The 16,761-nt window shown below is 39.1% G+C and overlaps 2 protein-coding genes across 2 annotated transcripts in view; both read left to right on the forward strand.

Moving 5' to 3' along the window:
- Positions 1-7,820, forward strand: part of sntb1 (syntrophin, basic 1) — a 42,293-nt gene extending 34,473 nt beyond the window's left edge. The window contains exons 7-8 of the mRNA XM_061050951.1: positions 936-1,165; positions 5,273-7,820. Of these exons, the coding sequence (XP_060906934.1) occupies positions 936-1,165; positions 5,273-5,365 (323 nt within the window). The 3' untranslated portion in view covers positions 5,366-7,820. The remainder of the gene's footprint in view (positions 1-935; positions 1,166-5,272) is intronic.
- A 153-nt stretch (positions 7,821-7,973) lies between these two features.
- LOC132984221 (homeodomain-interacting protein kinase 2-like) lies at positions 7,974-13,322 on the forward strand. The gene is made up of 9 exons (XM_061050952.1): positions 7,974-10,543; positions 10,634-10,815; positions 10,941-11,064; positions 11,720-11,830; positions 11,956-12,039; positions 12,127-12,299; positions 12,443-12,517; positions 12,687-12,782; positions 12,876-13,322. Exons 1-9 carry the CDS (start codon positions 10,328-10,330, stop codon positions 13,054-13,056), a joined length of 1,242 nt encoding a protein of 413 aa, XP_060906935.1. The 5' UTR covers positions 7,974-10,327; the 3' UTR covers positions 13,057-13,322.
- Positions 13,323-16,761: the final 3,439 nt, after the last annotated feature.

Here is a 16,761-nt window from a genome sequence, read left to right on the forward strand (position 1 = left end):
TTTGGCATGTTAGCACTTTGCCTTAAAGGGAAATACTTGCTTTTGGAATCAGCCTGGAGTGGCTGCTTAGGAAACTGCATTTTTGGCAACTCTGCATTGGCTTAATTTTTAGGCCCCTGAGGTTACAGCATACCTGCTACTCACATACACATTTGTGATTGTGTAATTTTAAAAGTAGAGTCAGTAGCATTGTTTCTTGCAACTTGAAAATACACCAATCAAACTGGGCCCCTCCTCCTAGGCTCATCTCCCCCAGAAGCCCACACTCACTGCAGGACGTAGTGTGTACATTTACTGCTTGTACCTACACTCTACGCTACCCGAGCTAGCAAAAGCTAACTGCCGGTTTTTGGCACCTGCCTGTCTAACAGAAAGCAGGCCAACTCTGCGCCCGTGAATAAAAGCCAACACCATGTTCACCCTCGTTTTGGAAAGAGCTGTATCCCCTCAACGTTTCACCACACTATGAGTATATTTTCTCTTCCTTGCTGCTATATCCACATCTGTCATTTTTGCTGGTTTGAATCGCATCCAATTAATTGCTGAATTCTGCTCAACTCACTTTTGTGCTGTCATTGGCTCAGGGAAACACAACAGCTGCTCGCCCACAAACGTCCCATGTCGACCAAAACAAAAGATCAACACCGAGGCAGAGGACAGGGTTTCTGCAGACACAGTCACCAGCACACATGTATGAAGGCCCCATGAGTTATGATTGAGCGGCAATACTTTATATTGTTGGGGGAAAAGCTACTGACTCTATCATTCCTCCCATCATGATTACTCTATAACTTAAGACAATGATTCAAATCCAGCCTTGCACTTTCACATCCGCACATTTTAAACACCGAAAAAAAACTAAAACAAAATGACTCATTAATCGTCATTTTTTTAATCAAACAATGTGACACTAAAACATTCTATTTATCCTGCAGGTTGTTTATACCAGGGTCAGGAGTGCCGGCTGGTGATTCACTACGAGCAGGGCTTCTCTGTGCAGGCTGACCCCACACTGGGAGACGGGAAGAACGTGGAGGAGAGAGGCGCTCACACTCCTAACAGTCACCGGATGCTCCTCTCATACCCGTATGAAAAACTGAAGATGTCATCAGATGACGGAGTACGCATGCTCTTCCTCGACTTTGGAGGGAAGGAGGGCGAGATTGTAAGTGTTTTTTTTAAAAGGGCTATTTTTTGTTGAACAAAATGAAAGGAATTATAATCTGATATGAGCTTGGTTGTCCTCTGTGTCTATTGAAAAATTCACTTAAAGAAACAACTGTGCGTGATGAATTCTTTACTCCTGTTTTCTCTGTGAGAAAATTCTGGGTCATCTACATCGACTCTGTAGTCTCACCAGTGTTAAGCAAGGGGACATAAGAAATCCATATTTGTAGAACTATTGCAGTGGACTGTTACTGTTTTGGGGGGGAAATTGTTTAACAAATCGGAAACATGCACATCATCTTTCTGAATATTTGACCTCAACCCATACATGATAACCCTCGTCGTCACTTCAAATTCAGTTGAACTTTCCACTTACGTTAATACAAACAGCTTTTTTTCAAAAGCAAAATACTTTCTTGCATTAAGTCTTAGATTTGTTGATGTCATAAGTATCTGACCTGGTACACTAACTCATCCCATTTTGTGTTAGCAAAGAGCAATGCATTCAAGTTTACTGACTGACTAAACTGAACTCTAGAGAAAAGGGAATGTCCACTTGCACTGAATTTTAAATCTACAACAACATATACAATTGACATATATTATTGAAATATTTTTTTTACCACATGCAAACCTCAGATAAACAGAAGTTTCAGCCCTTATAAATAAATGATTTGCTGTCAACCTACTATTATATCCAATTTCACATGAAGCCAAGTTTAGATATTCAGAGAAATGTTAAATGTGCTTTTTACTTTTTGCTTTGAAAGTCATCTTCATTGGAGCGAAATCAATATCAGCATCAGGCTTATACTTTGCTGTGGTCATTTTCTACTCACAGTAAATTGAACAAGTTCATTCCCTACTCCCAATGGGATTTCTGAAGCCCTCTGGGAAATGAAACAAAAAACAAATCATAGTACAAGTATTGGAAACAGAGAAAGTGAAAGTGCTACGGCCAAAAGTAAATTACAGCACTCCATCACAAAATACCTCTTAAAAGCACAGTGAACAACACACATATCTCGGTCTTGCTATGTAGCATTGAGAGTCTTTTCTTTTTTTTTAAAGAGAGAGAAACCTGTCACTTTCTGTAAAGGTTTTCATCATTTTACTCAACTCACTTTATGAATGTCCAGATGGCTCATGTTTCAGAGGCCAACCTCAGCAGTCTCTACAACTCTTACAACCCAATACGTTCATCTGCTTTATTTGTTTATTGAATATGCAGTCTCTAGGATCATATATGATAAATCTGTTTGAATGTTAATGTTGGTGTTAAGGTTTGTATAATGTAGACCCAAAAGCAGACACAGCAGCAAAATTGAAAGGTCAATGAGGTTTTATTGCAGGGCTTGATATTGGTGGTGGAGGACTGACTGGCTGGTAGAGGCAAAGTGGAGGAGGCTTTTGGTGCTCATCTGGTTCCTTCGTTCGAATTGTCCCTCCTATCTCCTTTCACTATCCACTTTACCTTAACCCCGGAAGCATTTAAGTGGCGGCCATGATAAGAGCCGTTTGAATTCTCTAAAAGTTAAGGAAAGGTGGGTCAATGCTTCCTTTATAACCTCCTTTAGCATAGGATACACTGGACCATCCTTTACCGAAGGTGATGAGATATGACGCCCCACAATTCCTTTCGGCCGCAAAATTTAAAGCGAGTCGCGCATCTGACCGTTCACGAACATTAACGATGATCGAAAAGTGACACAGATCATGTTTTATTCAACATATTTCATTCACTTAAGAATGCTGTGCAGTTGCTTAAAATATTATGTGTAGGCTATATCTTAAATAAATGTAACAATTAATTTCATACAATCATATTTATGTTGATGTTGATGAGTGGACAGGAAGCTGATGGTTTCACTTTTGTTACTTGTAGCCTGGTAGTCTATATTTATTTTATTTCAATTCCAACCTCGTGGTGATTAGGATTATTTCACCGGTAAGAAGGCACAGGGGAAAGTTTTTTAGATGCGTTTTTTGTAGTCCATTTTCGGAACATTGTAGTTTCAACACGGCAGACTCACACCATTAACCTCCGCCGGCCCGTCACACGTGGCCTAGTGGAAATGTGGTCGGATTGTCAGAGCAACGAGATCGCCTTTCCCTAAGTCCTTTATGAATTCTCCTAACATCTTTCCTTAACCTCATGACGTTTTCCCCGGGGTTAAGGTAAAGTGGATAGTGAAAGGAGATAGGAGGGACAATTCGAACGCACCCACAGATAGACAAAGAGGGAGGAGACACAAGAGAACCAGGAATACACAGGGAGAACAGGATCACAGCCAGAGCTGTGACAGTTGGTGTCAGTAGGATAAGCTCTTTTATTGTTGTTATATATATTGTATATATTATATATATTGTTGTCTTTCATAAAGACATGGCACTGTGATTTACTGAACATAAACTGTGAGGCTAAACTAAAATATTTATATTTAATCCTATGGGATTTAGAAATTGGAAATTGAGATTTTTTCAAACTAGATCATGCCTCCTCATACAGCTCTTTATATAACGACTGTTAGAAACCCTCATGTTTGACTGCATGCTCAGATTATACTGAAGGCAAATAAGCAAAGTCTTTGGAGCTGTGATTCAAAACCCTCTGTTGGCTATATTAGCCGAACAGATTTTGTGCATTTTCTGAATCCCTGCTCAGTTCTAGTCGAGGCTTTATAAAAATCCCAAGGCACTTGCAGATATGGCTGCTGGTTCATTAGCTCAAAATTGGAAAGTGGAATCAGCTGGGCTTTTTTATGTTTTTTTTTTTTTTTGTTTTTTTTTTTACAAAGTTTTGACTATATGTCATTAGTTGGCAGGAAAGGTCTTTGTCTTATTTGACAAAATAATTGACAGTTTATCATCCCTGTATTAGAAAGCTTGGACTGAACCGACCCATTGATTGTAGCTGGGGGAAATACACAAACTTCTGCTCTGGTTGATCCAATCTGGTTGGGAAAAAAAACAAGACAAAGAGAACATTTATGCCAGCAGCACTTTGAGGCTGTTCACAGCCATATAAGTGCTTTGTGCAGAGTGAGTCATCATGCTAATATGATCATGTTGAAAATGCTAACATATTAGTGTTTAGCCTGCACAGTGGTAAAGCTTTTCAATCAAGTATTAGCATGTTAGCATGCAATTATTTGCTAATTGCACGACACTGACACGAATGTCCTATTGTTGTATTAATGTGGTCCTAAACGTAGGCACTGACAAATTGAAATTCAAATGGGATGTGAGACTCCGCCCCTTGTTGTTTTATTTCACACAGCATCTTCCAGTTGAAACACATTTCTCAACTTGCTGGATATGTTAGAAGGAAAAGTCCTGTGATCACTGCACTCAGTAGGACTCATCATCTGGTCATGAAAGTCTGGACAACATTTGATGCACATTCAACAAATAGATATTTAAATATAACACTGAATATAAAACGTTAAGATAGCCCTAAAGTTATTGTGTTTTGTTATTTGTTAACCAAGGATACAACTTTCAAATATTAGGACAAACCATTCAGTCAGATGGCAATCTTAAAGGAAACCACTAGCAGGGCTAAAAGACTCACTTGATTGATTTATCTCAACTCCTAAACATTTTGGACACACAAGATTTCATTGAACCCGTAATGAAGTACAGGTCGACTCATATTTCATTGCTCTCAGTTTTCAGAAAATGAGGTTGCCTTTAAAACATCCTCTGTGTTAAATATGATCACTAAACAGTAGTTTAAGTGTGGATTTGTAGGTCAAATCTCCCAGAAGGCCTCAGGAACAGGATATGCGTCATAGTACTGGTGAAATTGCCGTCTGTTGTTACAGGCTATGAACAGAGCTTTCTTCACAGGGATCTGCTGTTTGTGTTTGCACAGCACTTGGCTCCAGCTAGCAGTGTCTAATCCTTATTCCTCATGGGGAACTGTTTTGACTGTGTTGTTAGTTCTGAATTGTATTTTATGATTTAAAAACATTTTTTTTATCTTTCTGTCATGCAAAATGCTTTCCTGTCTTCTTTTCTTCATCTTTAATCAGTTTTTGTTCTCTGCCACGTTCTGGTAATACTCATAATCCTGTTGTTGTTTTCTTTCTTCCCCCTTCAGCAACTGGACCTCCACTCATGTCCGAAGCCGATCGTCTTCATCCTCCACTCTTTCCTCTCTGCTAAGATCTCTCGTCTGGGTCTGGTGGCCTGACTTTGAAAAGGGACATTTCATCTCCTTTGAAATAAGAAATCAACCTTGATTAGCCGCCTCTCTGCAGCCTGCATGCAGTACTCCTCATCAAACTCCTCCAATTGGGGACCCAAGCTGAGTGAATGTAGCCTCTACCTGGAAATTGACCTTTTTTGGGTCTTCAACTCCAAGTTAAAGAAACACTGGAGAGAGCAACCAAGATTTGTTTTGCTTGGTATGACAAGGACAGATTTCTTCGGGATAAACCTCCCTTTTAGGGCTGAATACACTGAAGTGTTGACTGGAGAACTACAGAAGGAAAACATAGACTGAACCAGAAGTAGAAGAAGAAGACTGATGTATACAGGCAGAAAGGAGCAGATTGGGCATTACTGTCACGTCCAGGATTGGAAGGACTGGACTTGTGCAGCACAGTTGAGATGAATTCACTTTTAATTCAATCAAAATGTTACGGCAAACTGCCTCCCATTTACCAATTAAATAATTTATTCACCGTTAGTTCTGAAAGGACACTCTGAATTTCACTCAGTCATTTTTCTTCACCAAATATTTGACACACTGTGGAAAAACTTTGTGCGTTTGTCTTTGTTAACGTCTCCTGAAATGTTTTGTTTGCTGCGTCAGCGTTTATCATCAAAACGGCAGGGTAGAGTCACCTGGAGAGTTTCCCACAATGTGACAAACATTTCATAATGTCATAGTATTCTATTAACAGGTCGCATATGGTGACCTTCTGGTGGTAAAACTATTTCAGTGTTTGACTTATTTGACATTGAACTTAAGTGTTAATGCCCAAAAATAGAACTCAATTAACAAGAATAAAAAAGGTTTAAAATTACAAAAACCAAGAGAAAAAGAATGGCTGATAAAAACTTTGGATCCAGGTTTGTGTGATACACTTTCCACAGAGATATTACAAGTAATTAATGTGTATAAACGTTTATGATAAGGATAAAAGTGATTAGCGTAGTTGAAGGAATAGTAAGATCTCTGATCTTCAAGATAATACACCTTTTCACATTTCTAGCAGAGATTCAAATGAACATGTAAAACAGCAGCAAGGAGCTGGTTGGCTTAGCTTAGCTAAATGACAAATGGAAAAAAAGTGGATACAGCTAGCCCTTTTCCAGTGAAAAAGAAATCCACTTACAAGCCCTTCTAATTAACTCATTTTGTATTGACAACAAATGAATCTGCACATGATCACACTTTGGTTATTGTACCGAATAATGAAATAAGACTTCACATGCTAATTCTCTGAGTGTTTATGGTGCAAACAGGTGGATTTAGAGACCTTTGGATCCTGATAAGCTGTTTACTTTTTCCCAGTAATTATGCCTACCAGCTACTGGCTATAGCTTTGTATGTATCATTTTTTTTGGCTGCTTCTCTAATTAGCAATACAGTGGATAAGCATCATTTCCCAGTTTGCTTTTGCACTCATCTAAGGGTCACAAGATATCAGACGTTACCGTGTTCATTCCTCATTTAAATCAGGGTGAGAGTTTGAATGATTAATGATTGCAAGGATAATTAACATTATTGTAACCATTTGTTTCACTTTAAAAAAAAAAGATCATGTTTGCCTGGTCACGTTTCACCCCAACAATCAAACAACTGCCGTGTGTATTTCTAATTTTCATATTGTAATGTGAAACTCAATCAAACAATCACCATGTACTATTTATCTTTAATCATGACGTTTCCATCAAAGGAGCCTTCAGTGTTTCTGTAGACCTGCCGTAGCCAGAGCAGGACTTTATGTTGTACTGAGACGTCTCTGACATGGCTGGCTGCCAGGTCCATTCCTCGTGCCTTCAGATGACTTAGAAGAAAACATTTGAACTTTGAAATAAACAAATCACAGAGATGACTGATGGAGCGTGGACCAACAATGTTCTTTCTATGATGGCTGTATTCCTTTTCGGTTTTGAGCACAGAAATACTCCACCAGCAGTGATTTTGTGATTCATCTCTTCATTAAATGACACATTGACACATTTCCAATCATCATCTGCAGTCACACTGTGAAGAATGATTTACACATTATATTTCTAACACGCTGTAGAAGAACTATCGCCGGTTTTCGTTGATACTAGAAGTAATAGAAGGTAATGTAACACTTTTTGTTCAGCCAAGAATCCAGCACTTAATGATAACCTCAATCAGAGAGATGCTCTTTGAGTTAAGGCTGCTTTGATATGTAGAATACTCTGATGCCTTTGGCAGCTACTGTACTGTCACTCGGAATGAGAAAGTTTAGTTTTTAATGCAACGGTGCACATAAATCATGTATTTAACAAAAGTGACGTGATGCGGGTGTTTTTGTGTTCACTTGTCATTTATTCATTTCTCATCCAGGGAAAAATGCAAATCAGCAGAGACAGCTTGGAAAATAGCCTTGGGAGAGTTTAATTTTCACTTCATTCAAATTAAAAAGTGAATTACTTCTTCATGTTGTGTGCTAATGAGGCTGGCTCCTATTCATTTTTTGATGTGACTTTATTCGTAGGATATTGGACTACTACCTTCTTCCGCCTACAGAACTGAAATGAACTCAGCCATGCTAAGAGTACACATTGCCTGCAGGTTGTAATTTATTTCAGGGACTAATTTATGTGTATTAGTTCAGCTTTATTCAGTGTGATTTTACTGACCAGCTCAGCACAAAGGATTCATGTGTCTTTTGCTGAATAGCTTGAGATTAATGACATTGCAGGAAGTGCTTAACACAATCGTAACTCTTTGACATTGTTTACTTGGCTGCTGAATAAATGAGCTGGCATGCACACACAAACATACAGATGGACACATTCATGTTACTGATGTTAAGGAGTTTGGACTTCAAACAAATTCATAACTGTGGACATTTTGTACTCCTTGACATTGTCTACATACAGATTTTCCCACCTCTTTGTGTGTATGACTGTGTACCTTCTGTTCAGGAAGTCATTGGATAAAGTCAGACTCTCACTGGGACACTTCACGTCTGCAGGTAGCAATTGTTGCATCATTTTAAAGAAAAACACAAAGGACCCCTGCTAGGTCAATTTTCCCTCTAAGACTATCAGAGTAGCTGCACTTGTGTTGCTCTGTAGACGTATACACACACACACAGACAAACATTGTTCGATTTAAGATTTGAACACATACACACACAACCAACTACAAAGTAATAGTCTGCAATAACCAGAGAGAAATAGAGGGTTAAACAGACCAAACTGTCAGTGTTTCATTATAGGGGCTGCTCAAGAGCCAGATAGGTTAGCAAATAAACATAAACTGTGCGTGTGCTCATAAGTGTTTAGAGCTGTGAACACATTGGATACTTCTCACACTAACATGCAAACACATTCCACTAAGTGTTTTGCTTGTTTGTGTGTTTGTTCAAAAAGGGGCTGAATAGCTTTTGTTGGCTCAGTCTTTTGTTGCATTCCTCAGCTGTGGCGCTGCCTTCCACACAGGTTCTGTTTTGCAATTAAATGTGTTTTTGTGTAAGCTTGTTGTTGCAAACGTGTGTGGCCTGTACTTTTCATAATATTGAAGGTAATGGGTGAGGGGAAAGTAGATGGAGGTCAGTTCCTCTGATGTCAAGCTATACATTCGAAGCTCAGATGACTTTAACATGCGCAAATGCCTTGTTCTAGCTGAATATCTGATAAATGTAGGGAATATGACAAATCTTTCACTTTTATGCCAACTAAGAAGACAATGGATAGTACAAATCTGGAGGGTGTTTGGACCATATTAGAGGTTAAAACACCAGTGGGTATGTCAGATTAGCCACAGATGACAATGTTAGCATATACCTATTAGCTAGAATGTAAGTATTCACACATAATTAAAAAATAAATGCTTTACAAAATGTATGAATACATCATTCATTATTGATGCATAGTAAAGTTAGATAACTACATAATGAATAATTAATAATGAATTCTTAATCAGGATGAATCATTTTTGGCATGCAGTAGCTCAGTCTGTAGGGACTTGGAGGGTCGCTGGTTCAAGTCCTAGTGCGGACTAAAATATGGAAGTTGGTCTGGTTGCTGGAGAGGTTAAGGATGTCCTTAAGGGATTAATTAAGTATGTACAAAAAAATTTAAAGTTGTATCTTAGCCAAATCTAGCTAGTTTCCAAACACCATATAATTGTTTCTGTATGTTGCACTTACTGTATAGAGCACACAACACCTGTCAAACCATTTTTTTGGTGAAAAGTTAAATGAAAAGCTATACATAAAATAATGTCGCAGTCACTTTACAGTGTTTAACATAACCATAGAATTCTCCATTACAGTGTCTAGACGTTCCAGAACCAAACAGATGTTCTAGAACTGCAGTCACACAGAGAGTTTTGCCTGATATTTCTGGTCATTATTCTTGGTTCAACAGGACTGATAAGTGCTGGACCAAGGTCTGAGCAGTCGAAATCGAGCTTTAAATCAATCAGTATTATTCAGCTTTAAACAAACGTCTGTGAGAAAATACATGGATATGGATATGTACATTTCATCTTCGTCATCCTCTCCTGAGACCTGCCATGAACCAAATCTACCAATTCCCAAAAAGTACAAGGTCCTGGAGATTCTGGGTCAAGGTGGCTTTGGAAAAGTCGTCAAATGTTTGGACCGTGACACTAACCAGACAGTGGCTATCAAGATCATTCAACAACACCATGATCCCAGCAAGGAGGTATGACGCTGTTGATTGTGATTTCACAAGTGAAACATATGTCTTTTTATTTAAATTAGCGACTAGGGTTTGGGTTTGTTTGCTATGATAAAAATGACAGGACTACATGTAAAAATTCTTGGACCTAAGTTGGCAGAGCAGACTGTGCACACACCCCATCACCCTTTGCAGCTGGACCCTAGCAAAGTATTCCTTTTTGGGGATTAATCTACTTGTACCTTTAATAATGATTGTTGTTGTAGTTTTTTAGTTAAGGGCTTTTAATTGCATGAGAACTCCTTCTCCTCCTCCTCAGGCGTCTATGCTAAGTTTCCTCATGCGACACAAAATGGACAAGTTCAACATCGTCAAATTCTACGGAGAGGTCATCGAGAAATATAGGAGAAGTCTTGTGTTTGAGGTTTTGGACATCAGCCTCCAGGACTACCTGCTGGAGATAGATGGCCCTATGACTATGAAAGACATCAGAAGCATCATCACACAGGTTTGGCATTACATAGAAAATACACCTTGAAAATACAACATGTTTTTTATAGACTAATGTCATGGAAAAAACCTTAATTATTTCTTGCAGATGGCCGTAGCACTCAGTGGTCTGAAGGAATTTGGTGTGATCCATACTGATGTGAAATTGGACAACATCATGATGGTGGATCATGAGACACAACCATTCAAGGTGAAGCTCATCGACTTTGGCTTGGCAATTTTCAAATCACAAGCCAAGCTGGGCTGGGCTCATCAAGTCCCCTGCTATAGGTGAGAGAACAGATCATTTTTAATATGAGAACTCCTGAATTCATACTACTGTGAAAACAGTTTGTAATATTTTTTTTTAATTATTAAGCTATGACACTGTCTCTAATTTCTGTAATGCTTTTTAGGGCTCCAGAAATTATTTTGGGTCTCCCATATTCTGAGGCCATGGACATCTGGTCGTTGGGCTGTGTAATGGCTGTCATGATGTTAGACTTTATGCTCTTCCCTGGAAGAATTGAATATGACACTGTAAGTAGTTTTAACAGGACTGTATTCTTGTTTGCTTTAATACTGTTACATCTATAAATTCACGACTTGTGTCCTCGCACTGAACGACCCCATACAGTTTTTGACCTGAGAGCTTACACCGTATCAATAAGATCGTGACGGAGCATTGTATTCAATAGAAAACTCCCGCAGACAGAGCTTGATTTCAGTTGTCTCATATGCATGGCTCAACTGGGTTGTACACACTGGTAAAAAAAAATCTCTCTCTCTCGGTACACAAGCACACATCTGCATCACCAATAAACACAAACTGTGCGATTGTGCAGTCGTACGACCAAAATATCAAACATGTCCGAAAATTCATCCGACTGATCGGGAGCAGCTGATCAAATAGTGATCGGTCTAAAACAAAACAGTGGTTCAAGGCTTGGTTAGAAGTCATCGGAAAGAGAGAAGATCACACCAAAGTCTTACTTTTAAAGTTTTGGAAGAGTTGGAGTGTCTGGCCAAATATTGAAAATGATTTCACAGATTGCACTGGGATTGGTTGAATTTGTGTTACTTCTGATCATGACCTCTCAAATACCCAGAAGGAGGACTGACCCTGAGCCTCGTAAAAAAAATCACTCAGGCAGCATTTCTAACAAATATATTTCATAATGGGTTTTGTCTCTAGCTGCGATTCATCAAAGACCTACTGGGTCCACCACCTGTCCATCTACTCAATGCAGGGCGGAAATCCAGAGTATACTTCATAAGAACAGATTCAGATCAGTGGATACTGAAGGTATAAGCTTTGACTTTTCCAAATGCTGTTTCTCTAATTAAGATATTTTTTCATTACCACATTACACTTAAGCATATTGAGATGTAGGCCCATGTGTATCTGAAATATTTATAACTTTATTTCAGACACTCGAGGAGTATTGGGGACCAACAGTTTATTCCACTGATAACAGATTCTACACTTTCCGTTCTGTGGATGAAATGACAAAAGTAGGTGTTCAAGCTGCCATTAAAAAACGACTGTATTGATTTCAGTGAAAAAACACTGTTGTGTTTTCTGACTGTTTTCCTAACTAGATTTGTCTGGAGAACTGCAAAAAGAGAGAAACCGTCGAGAGGAGGGAGTGCATTGACCTGTTAAAGGCGATGGTCACGTGGGACAGTAATGAGAGGATTATTCCCACTGATATTCTAAATCATCCTTTCATTACCATGAGCTACCTTGACAGGAGCTCACACCTCAGATCCTGGTGAGTGTTGGTAATTCTATAAATGGGAAATTTTAAATCCTTGTAATGCCACTTTTCAATGTGGGAATGAACAGCTATTGAAACACTGCGGAATCAGGGTTTTTTTTCGCCAATAATATAACAGTGAGTTTTTCTTTGGGCAGTGATGAACCTTCAGGTTCTGCAACATTTAAACCAAACACCAGCCAGGCCAAAGACAGAACCCTGGGTGATGACAGGTTGGTGTTAACTATTATTCTCTATTATTCTCTATTGCTCTTATTATTGGCTGAATTTAGCCAAAGAGAACTTCATTTTTTAGGGTTTTTTGTACTAAGTACAGAATTGACAAGACTGCATGCAGCTGCCAATTTTATGTGCAACTAATGTCTCGTCTTGATTCAACAGTTCAGGTGAAACTCTGTCATCAAATGTCATCATGGTTCGTCCTTCAAACCCAAGGAACACATTGGGCCTGTCCTCTGAAGAGGACAATGAAACAAGGTAAGACTATTGATCAAAGATAAAAGCGATTCTTTTTGGTACGTGTTAACATTGCAGTACTAATGAACTAACTATTTTTGAATGTTTGTTTAGTATCCACCTGAATGCAGTTGCTGCAGCAGCGCTGGGCGCAACAAGGACTCAACAGGACACCACCAGGATCCAACCAGACAACACAGACCTTCTTTCCACCTACACTGGTGAGACGAAGAATTGCATATTCTCCTGGAGCAATCTTTGCTCCTGCTGCAACATAAATGACGTGAAGGAGTGAAGACATCCACAAAGCTTTTGCAAAAAAACATCAGAAAACTTGCTCTTTAGTGTTCTCCTACTCAAGCATTTGTACTGATCTGTAAAGAGTTTCCATGTTCTCTGCATGTTCGAGTGGGTTTTCTCTTCCAAAGTCGTGTGTTAGGTTGACTCTAAATTGACGGTATGTTAAAAAATATCTTTAAAAAAAGGGTAGTAATATGAATGTTTCAAAATGTTGTATTGTAATAACCTGATTAAATAAATGCTGTTCAACCACAATACGCACACCTTTTCAACTGTATATTTATTTTAGTCAAACATTTTCATTTTATAAAAATGACATAGCACAAATGATTTTGCAGTTCGTTACCTTCAATGGTCTAGCAGTCATTCAGACCACATGCGACTGTATCCTTTAACTGTCCTGCTTTTGAAGATTTTATCAACAATGCCTATTCACGATGACAGACACACACACACTGAGCTGTAGAAGTTATACACCTATTACAGCCCTCCTATAAATGCACTGATTGTTGTCTTCAATGTCAACTTAAGTGTTGTTTAGTAAGCGTAGCGGTTTATGTTGAGTTGCACTGATACCAAACACATTTGTCTGTGTCTATTTAGCTATTCACTGTACCTTCAGTTCTCACAGAAGTATTTCACTGTGTGTCTTTTTCTCTTACCACACACGTGTCTGTATCAGTCAGTGCATTTACTGAAGGGACTTAATAAGAGTGCTTTGACAGCCCAGTGTGTGTCCATCATATTGAACAGGAGCAGGAGGGGCAGAGCGAGCGGAGAGTGCACACTAATTGACTGATCGCAGTACCCATCATCTCTCTGAAAATTGATAAAGTAGTATATTTAATGTTTCATGCTAAAATGGCTTGCCATATACAGTATACCGTACTCAGACTATATATACGAGGAAATGATTGTTCTTTGAGACATTTTGCTTTTTCCGCATATGACACGTGTTAGTCCTTGGTATTCTTCAGATCAATTGCCCAAGAAGTGACTAATACACAAATCCAGGACACTATCTAAAAAATAAAGAACATCTGGGGCGCCAGATAGCCTAGCAGTACGTACAGAGGCTATAGTCCTTGTTGCAGCGGCAACATTTTCTGTCTCTCCTCAGCTGTCCTAGCTAATGAAAGGCAAATAGGCCTATAAATAACTTGATGACTAAATGAAGAACATTTTTATTTAATGTCTTTAAAATGGCAAATAAACCAAAAAGACTATGCACCAAGTTGTGTTTCCAATTATATCTGAGCTGGGAAGTCAAACACAATTTGTCTCTTGAATGTTTTAAATAAGGTACTTACAATTAATCTGTGGGACACGAGCACAGTATGTTGATATTCCAAGAGAAAGAAAGTGGGTCATCTCCTCACTCTGTCACTTTTAGTATGTTTTAAAAAACAAGAAGAGGATGAGTAATCTTCTCAGCAACATACACAAACTATATACAAACACACACAGGAGGACATAACATCAAACAGCATTAGAGGATAGATCCTGGCATGTTTGCAAGGTGATGTCGCTGCAGTCAGTGACCCTCCCACTTAACAATGGCTGTACTTCAAGCCCTGATACTCTCAAAAACAACCGCCCACAAGTAACCTACACACATGCGAAACCTCAAATCATGAAACTATGTACTCCCACTGACTGCACACAACCTACCCTGTCACTGGAGGGACACTGTGTCCCCCCCCTCCACCTTGTTCTTTCTACTTCTCTTTTCTCTCAAACACAGAAAAACAAAGTAGCAGTCTCTGGGAACCTGATGATAAAAGAGATGAGGGGTGAGGAAGGGGTGTGTGTGAGAGACAGAAAGGAATGCTGCAGGATGCCACTGCCAAGTCCCTACAGTACCCCTGAACGCACCCCCGTCTCTCTCACACACATAGGCATATATTGAAAGAGGGTTCTTTGTGTTTCTTGTTCCATGAACCTGTGTACAGAAACACAAAGAATGATGAATGTGTAATAAATGCGCGTGTGCACATATGAATGCATGCATGCTGTCATGGAAATAGAACCAACGGGAGTTTGCAGCGGTGGCTTTCTGTTTAGTTTAAACACTGCAGGAATGACATGTCAATAAAATATTATTCAATGAAAAAAAAAAGGATTTCAACTAAAGCTGTGTGCCTGTAAGAGGAGAGATTCCTTTGACCAGCAGGGACGAGGCCCCTGCAGACGGTTCATATCATATTCAGACCATTCTCACTAAGAAGGACTTAGAGGAAATGTATTCTGCTCTTTCATGTTCTGTATCATAGTTAAATTTGTATTCTAAAGACAAGTGGGAGTGTGGAAGACAACACAAGAGACAAGAAACCTCTGATGAAACCTCAGAGGGACACAAACAGAGAGAGCGAACAGGTAGACATGCAGCATAGATGAGACGACAAGATTACAAAGCAAATCATGTGACAGTGAGAGGAGCCACCGCAGGAATAAGCTGCAAAGGAGCTATAGGGGACTTAAAAGAGGTAAGGGTAAATTGGTGGACCCAGTTTGAAGCAGTTTGTTTATTATGTACAACAAGATCTCTAAATTATGACATTAAAGCTGCACTAATAAAGGTCTTTACATAAACAATGGATCAATTGACTGTGTAAAGAGAAATATTTGAAGTGACAAATGGCCTGAGAATTATTTCAGACCTCAGTTTCCCACTGATAGTGAGAATATTATTTAGCTCTTTGTTTTGGTTTTGCAGCTCACAGCTTTGATGTGTTGGTTCCCCCGAAACTTTTCATCAGTGTAGCTCATTAAAGGCTTCTGTTGTCAGAGAAAAACTGATAAACCTGCTGTTTGGTGCCTTCCAATCGTTTCATGGTAGGGAGACATATATAGCTAGGAACTATGTGAGCAACCTAAATGAGCGTTTAACAGTCAAGGGTTTAGTCTATCTTGATGATACTGTATACTTCTACTCTATATTCAAAAAAGGGTGAAAAAAGCACATTTTAACTGCATTTAGTTGAGTTATGAAGATGAGTTACTTTTTAAGTTTACACAAAAAATGTAAAATATGCCTGGACAAGTTGCAGTCAGTAACAGGGCCAAATAACAGCACATGATTTATGATCATAGCACAGTCAATTCTACCATTTAAAACAAGCATGAGCTTGATTTACACTAGTCTTCCGGGTGAGATGGCTTGCTCCAATGTGGTGCCGCTTCATAGGGGTATTTGTTGAAATGCTCTTAGTCTGGCCCCACCCCTGGGACCACTTTGCCTTTGGAGACCCTACCAGGGGCTAGTGCCCCCGACAACACAGCTCCCGGGTTCACCGGGACACGCAAACTCCTCCACCACGTTAAGGTGGCGATTCTTGGAGGACTTTTTAGTCAATAATAATTATGCATTCATTAACAAATTGCTCTAGGTAAGATCTGCAGATCTGTGTATGCATTTGTATAAGTATGCATTTCAGTATGCACTTGTATATCTGTGTAGTCATTTGTGGATTTGTGTATAGATCTTTGTTAGCATTATTCATCTATTTCTGGGAAACTGTTTTGTTACAATAATAGCTGCATATCAAATAATATCCAACTATCCTTTTTTTTTAAATAAATAAAAGCTTATAAAAAAAAAGTAAAGTAAGAGAGACAAGTTGAAATACCTTTCAGCTGTGCATCAGACAGCGGTGACATGTTGTCTGGTCACAGTCGGGCTCGTCCAGGATCATCGCTG

Source organism: Labrus mixtus, chromosome 11 (genome assembly GCF_963584025.1).
Source record: "Labrus mixtus chromosome 11, fLabMix1.1, whole genome shotgun sequence".
In the NCBI taxonomy this organism is placed as follows: Eukaryota; Metazoa; Chordata; class Actinopteri; order Labriformes; family Labridae; genus Labrus; species Labrus mixtus.

Bases quoted from the DNA above. Each gene is read 5' to 3' on its own strand.
- LOC132984221 (XM_061050952.1), top strand. From the start codon at position 10,328: ATGAGAACTCCTTCTCCTCCTCCTCAGGCGTCTATGCTAAGTTTCCTC. The intron at 11,831-11,955 runs GTATAAGCTTTG...ACTTTATTTCAG, and splicing joins CAGATCAGTGGATACTGAAG to ACACTCGAGGAGTATTGGGG. The intron at 12,518-12,686 runs GTTGGTGTTAAC...TTGATTCAACAG, and splicing joins AGAACCCTGGGTGATGACAG to TTCAGGTGAAACTCTGTCAT.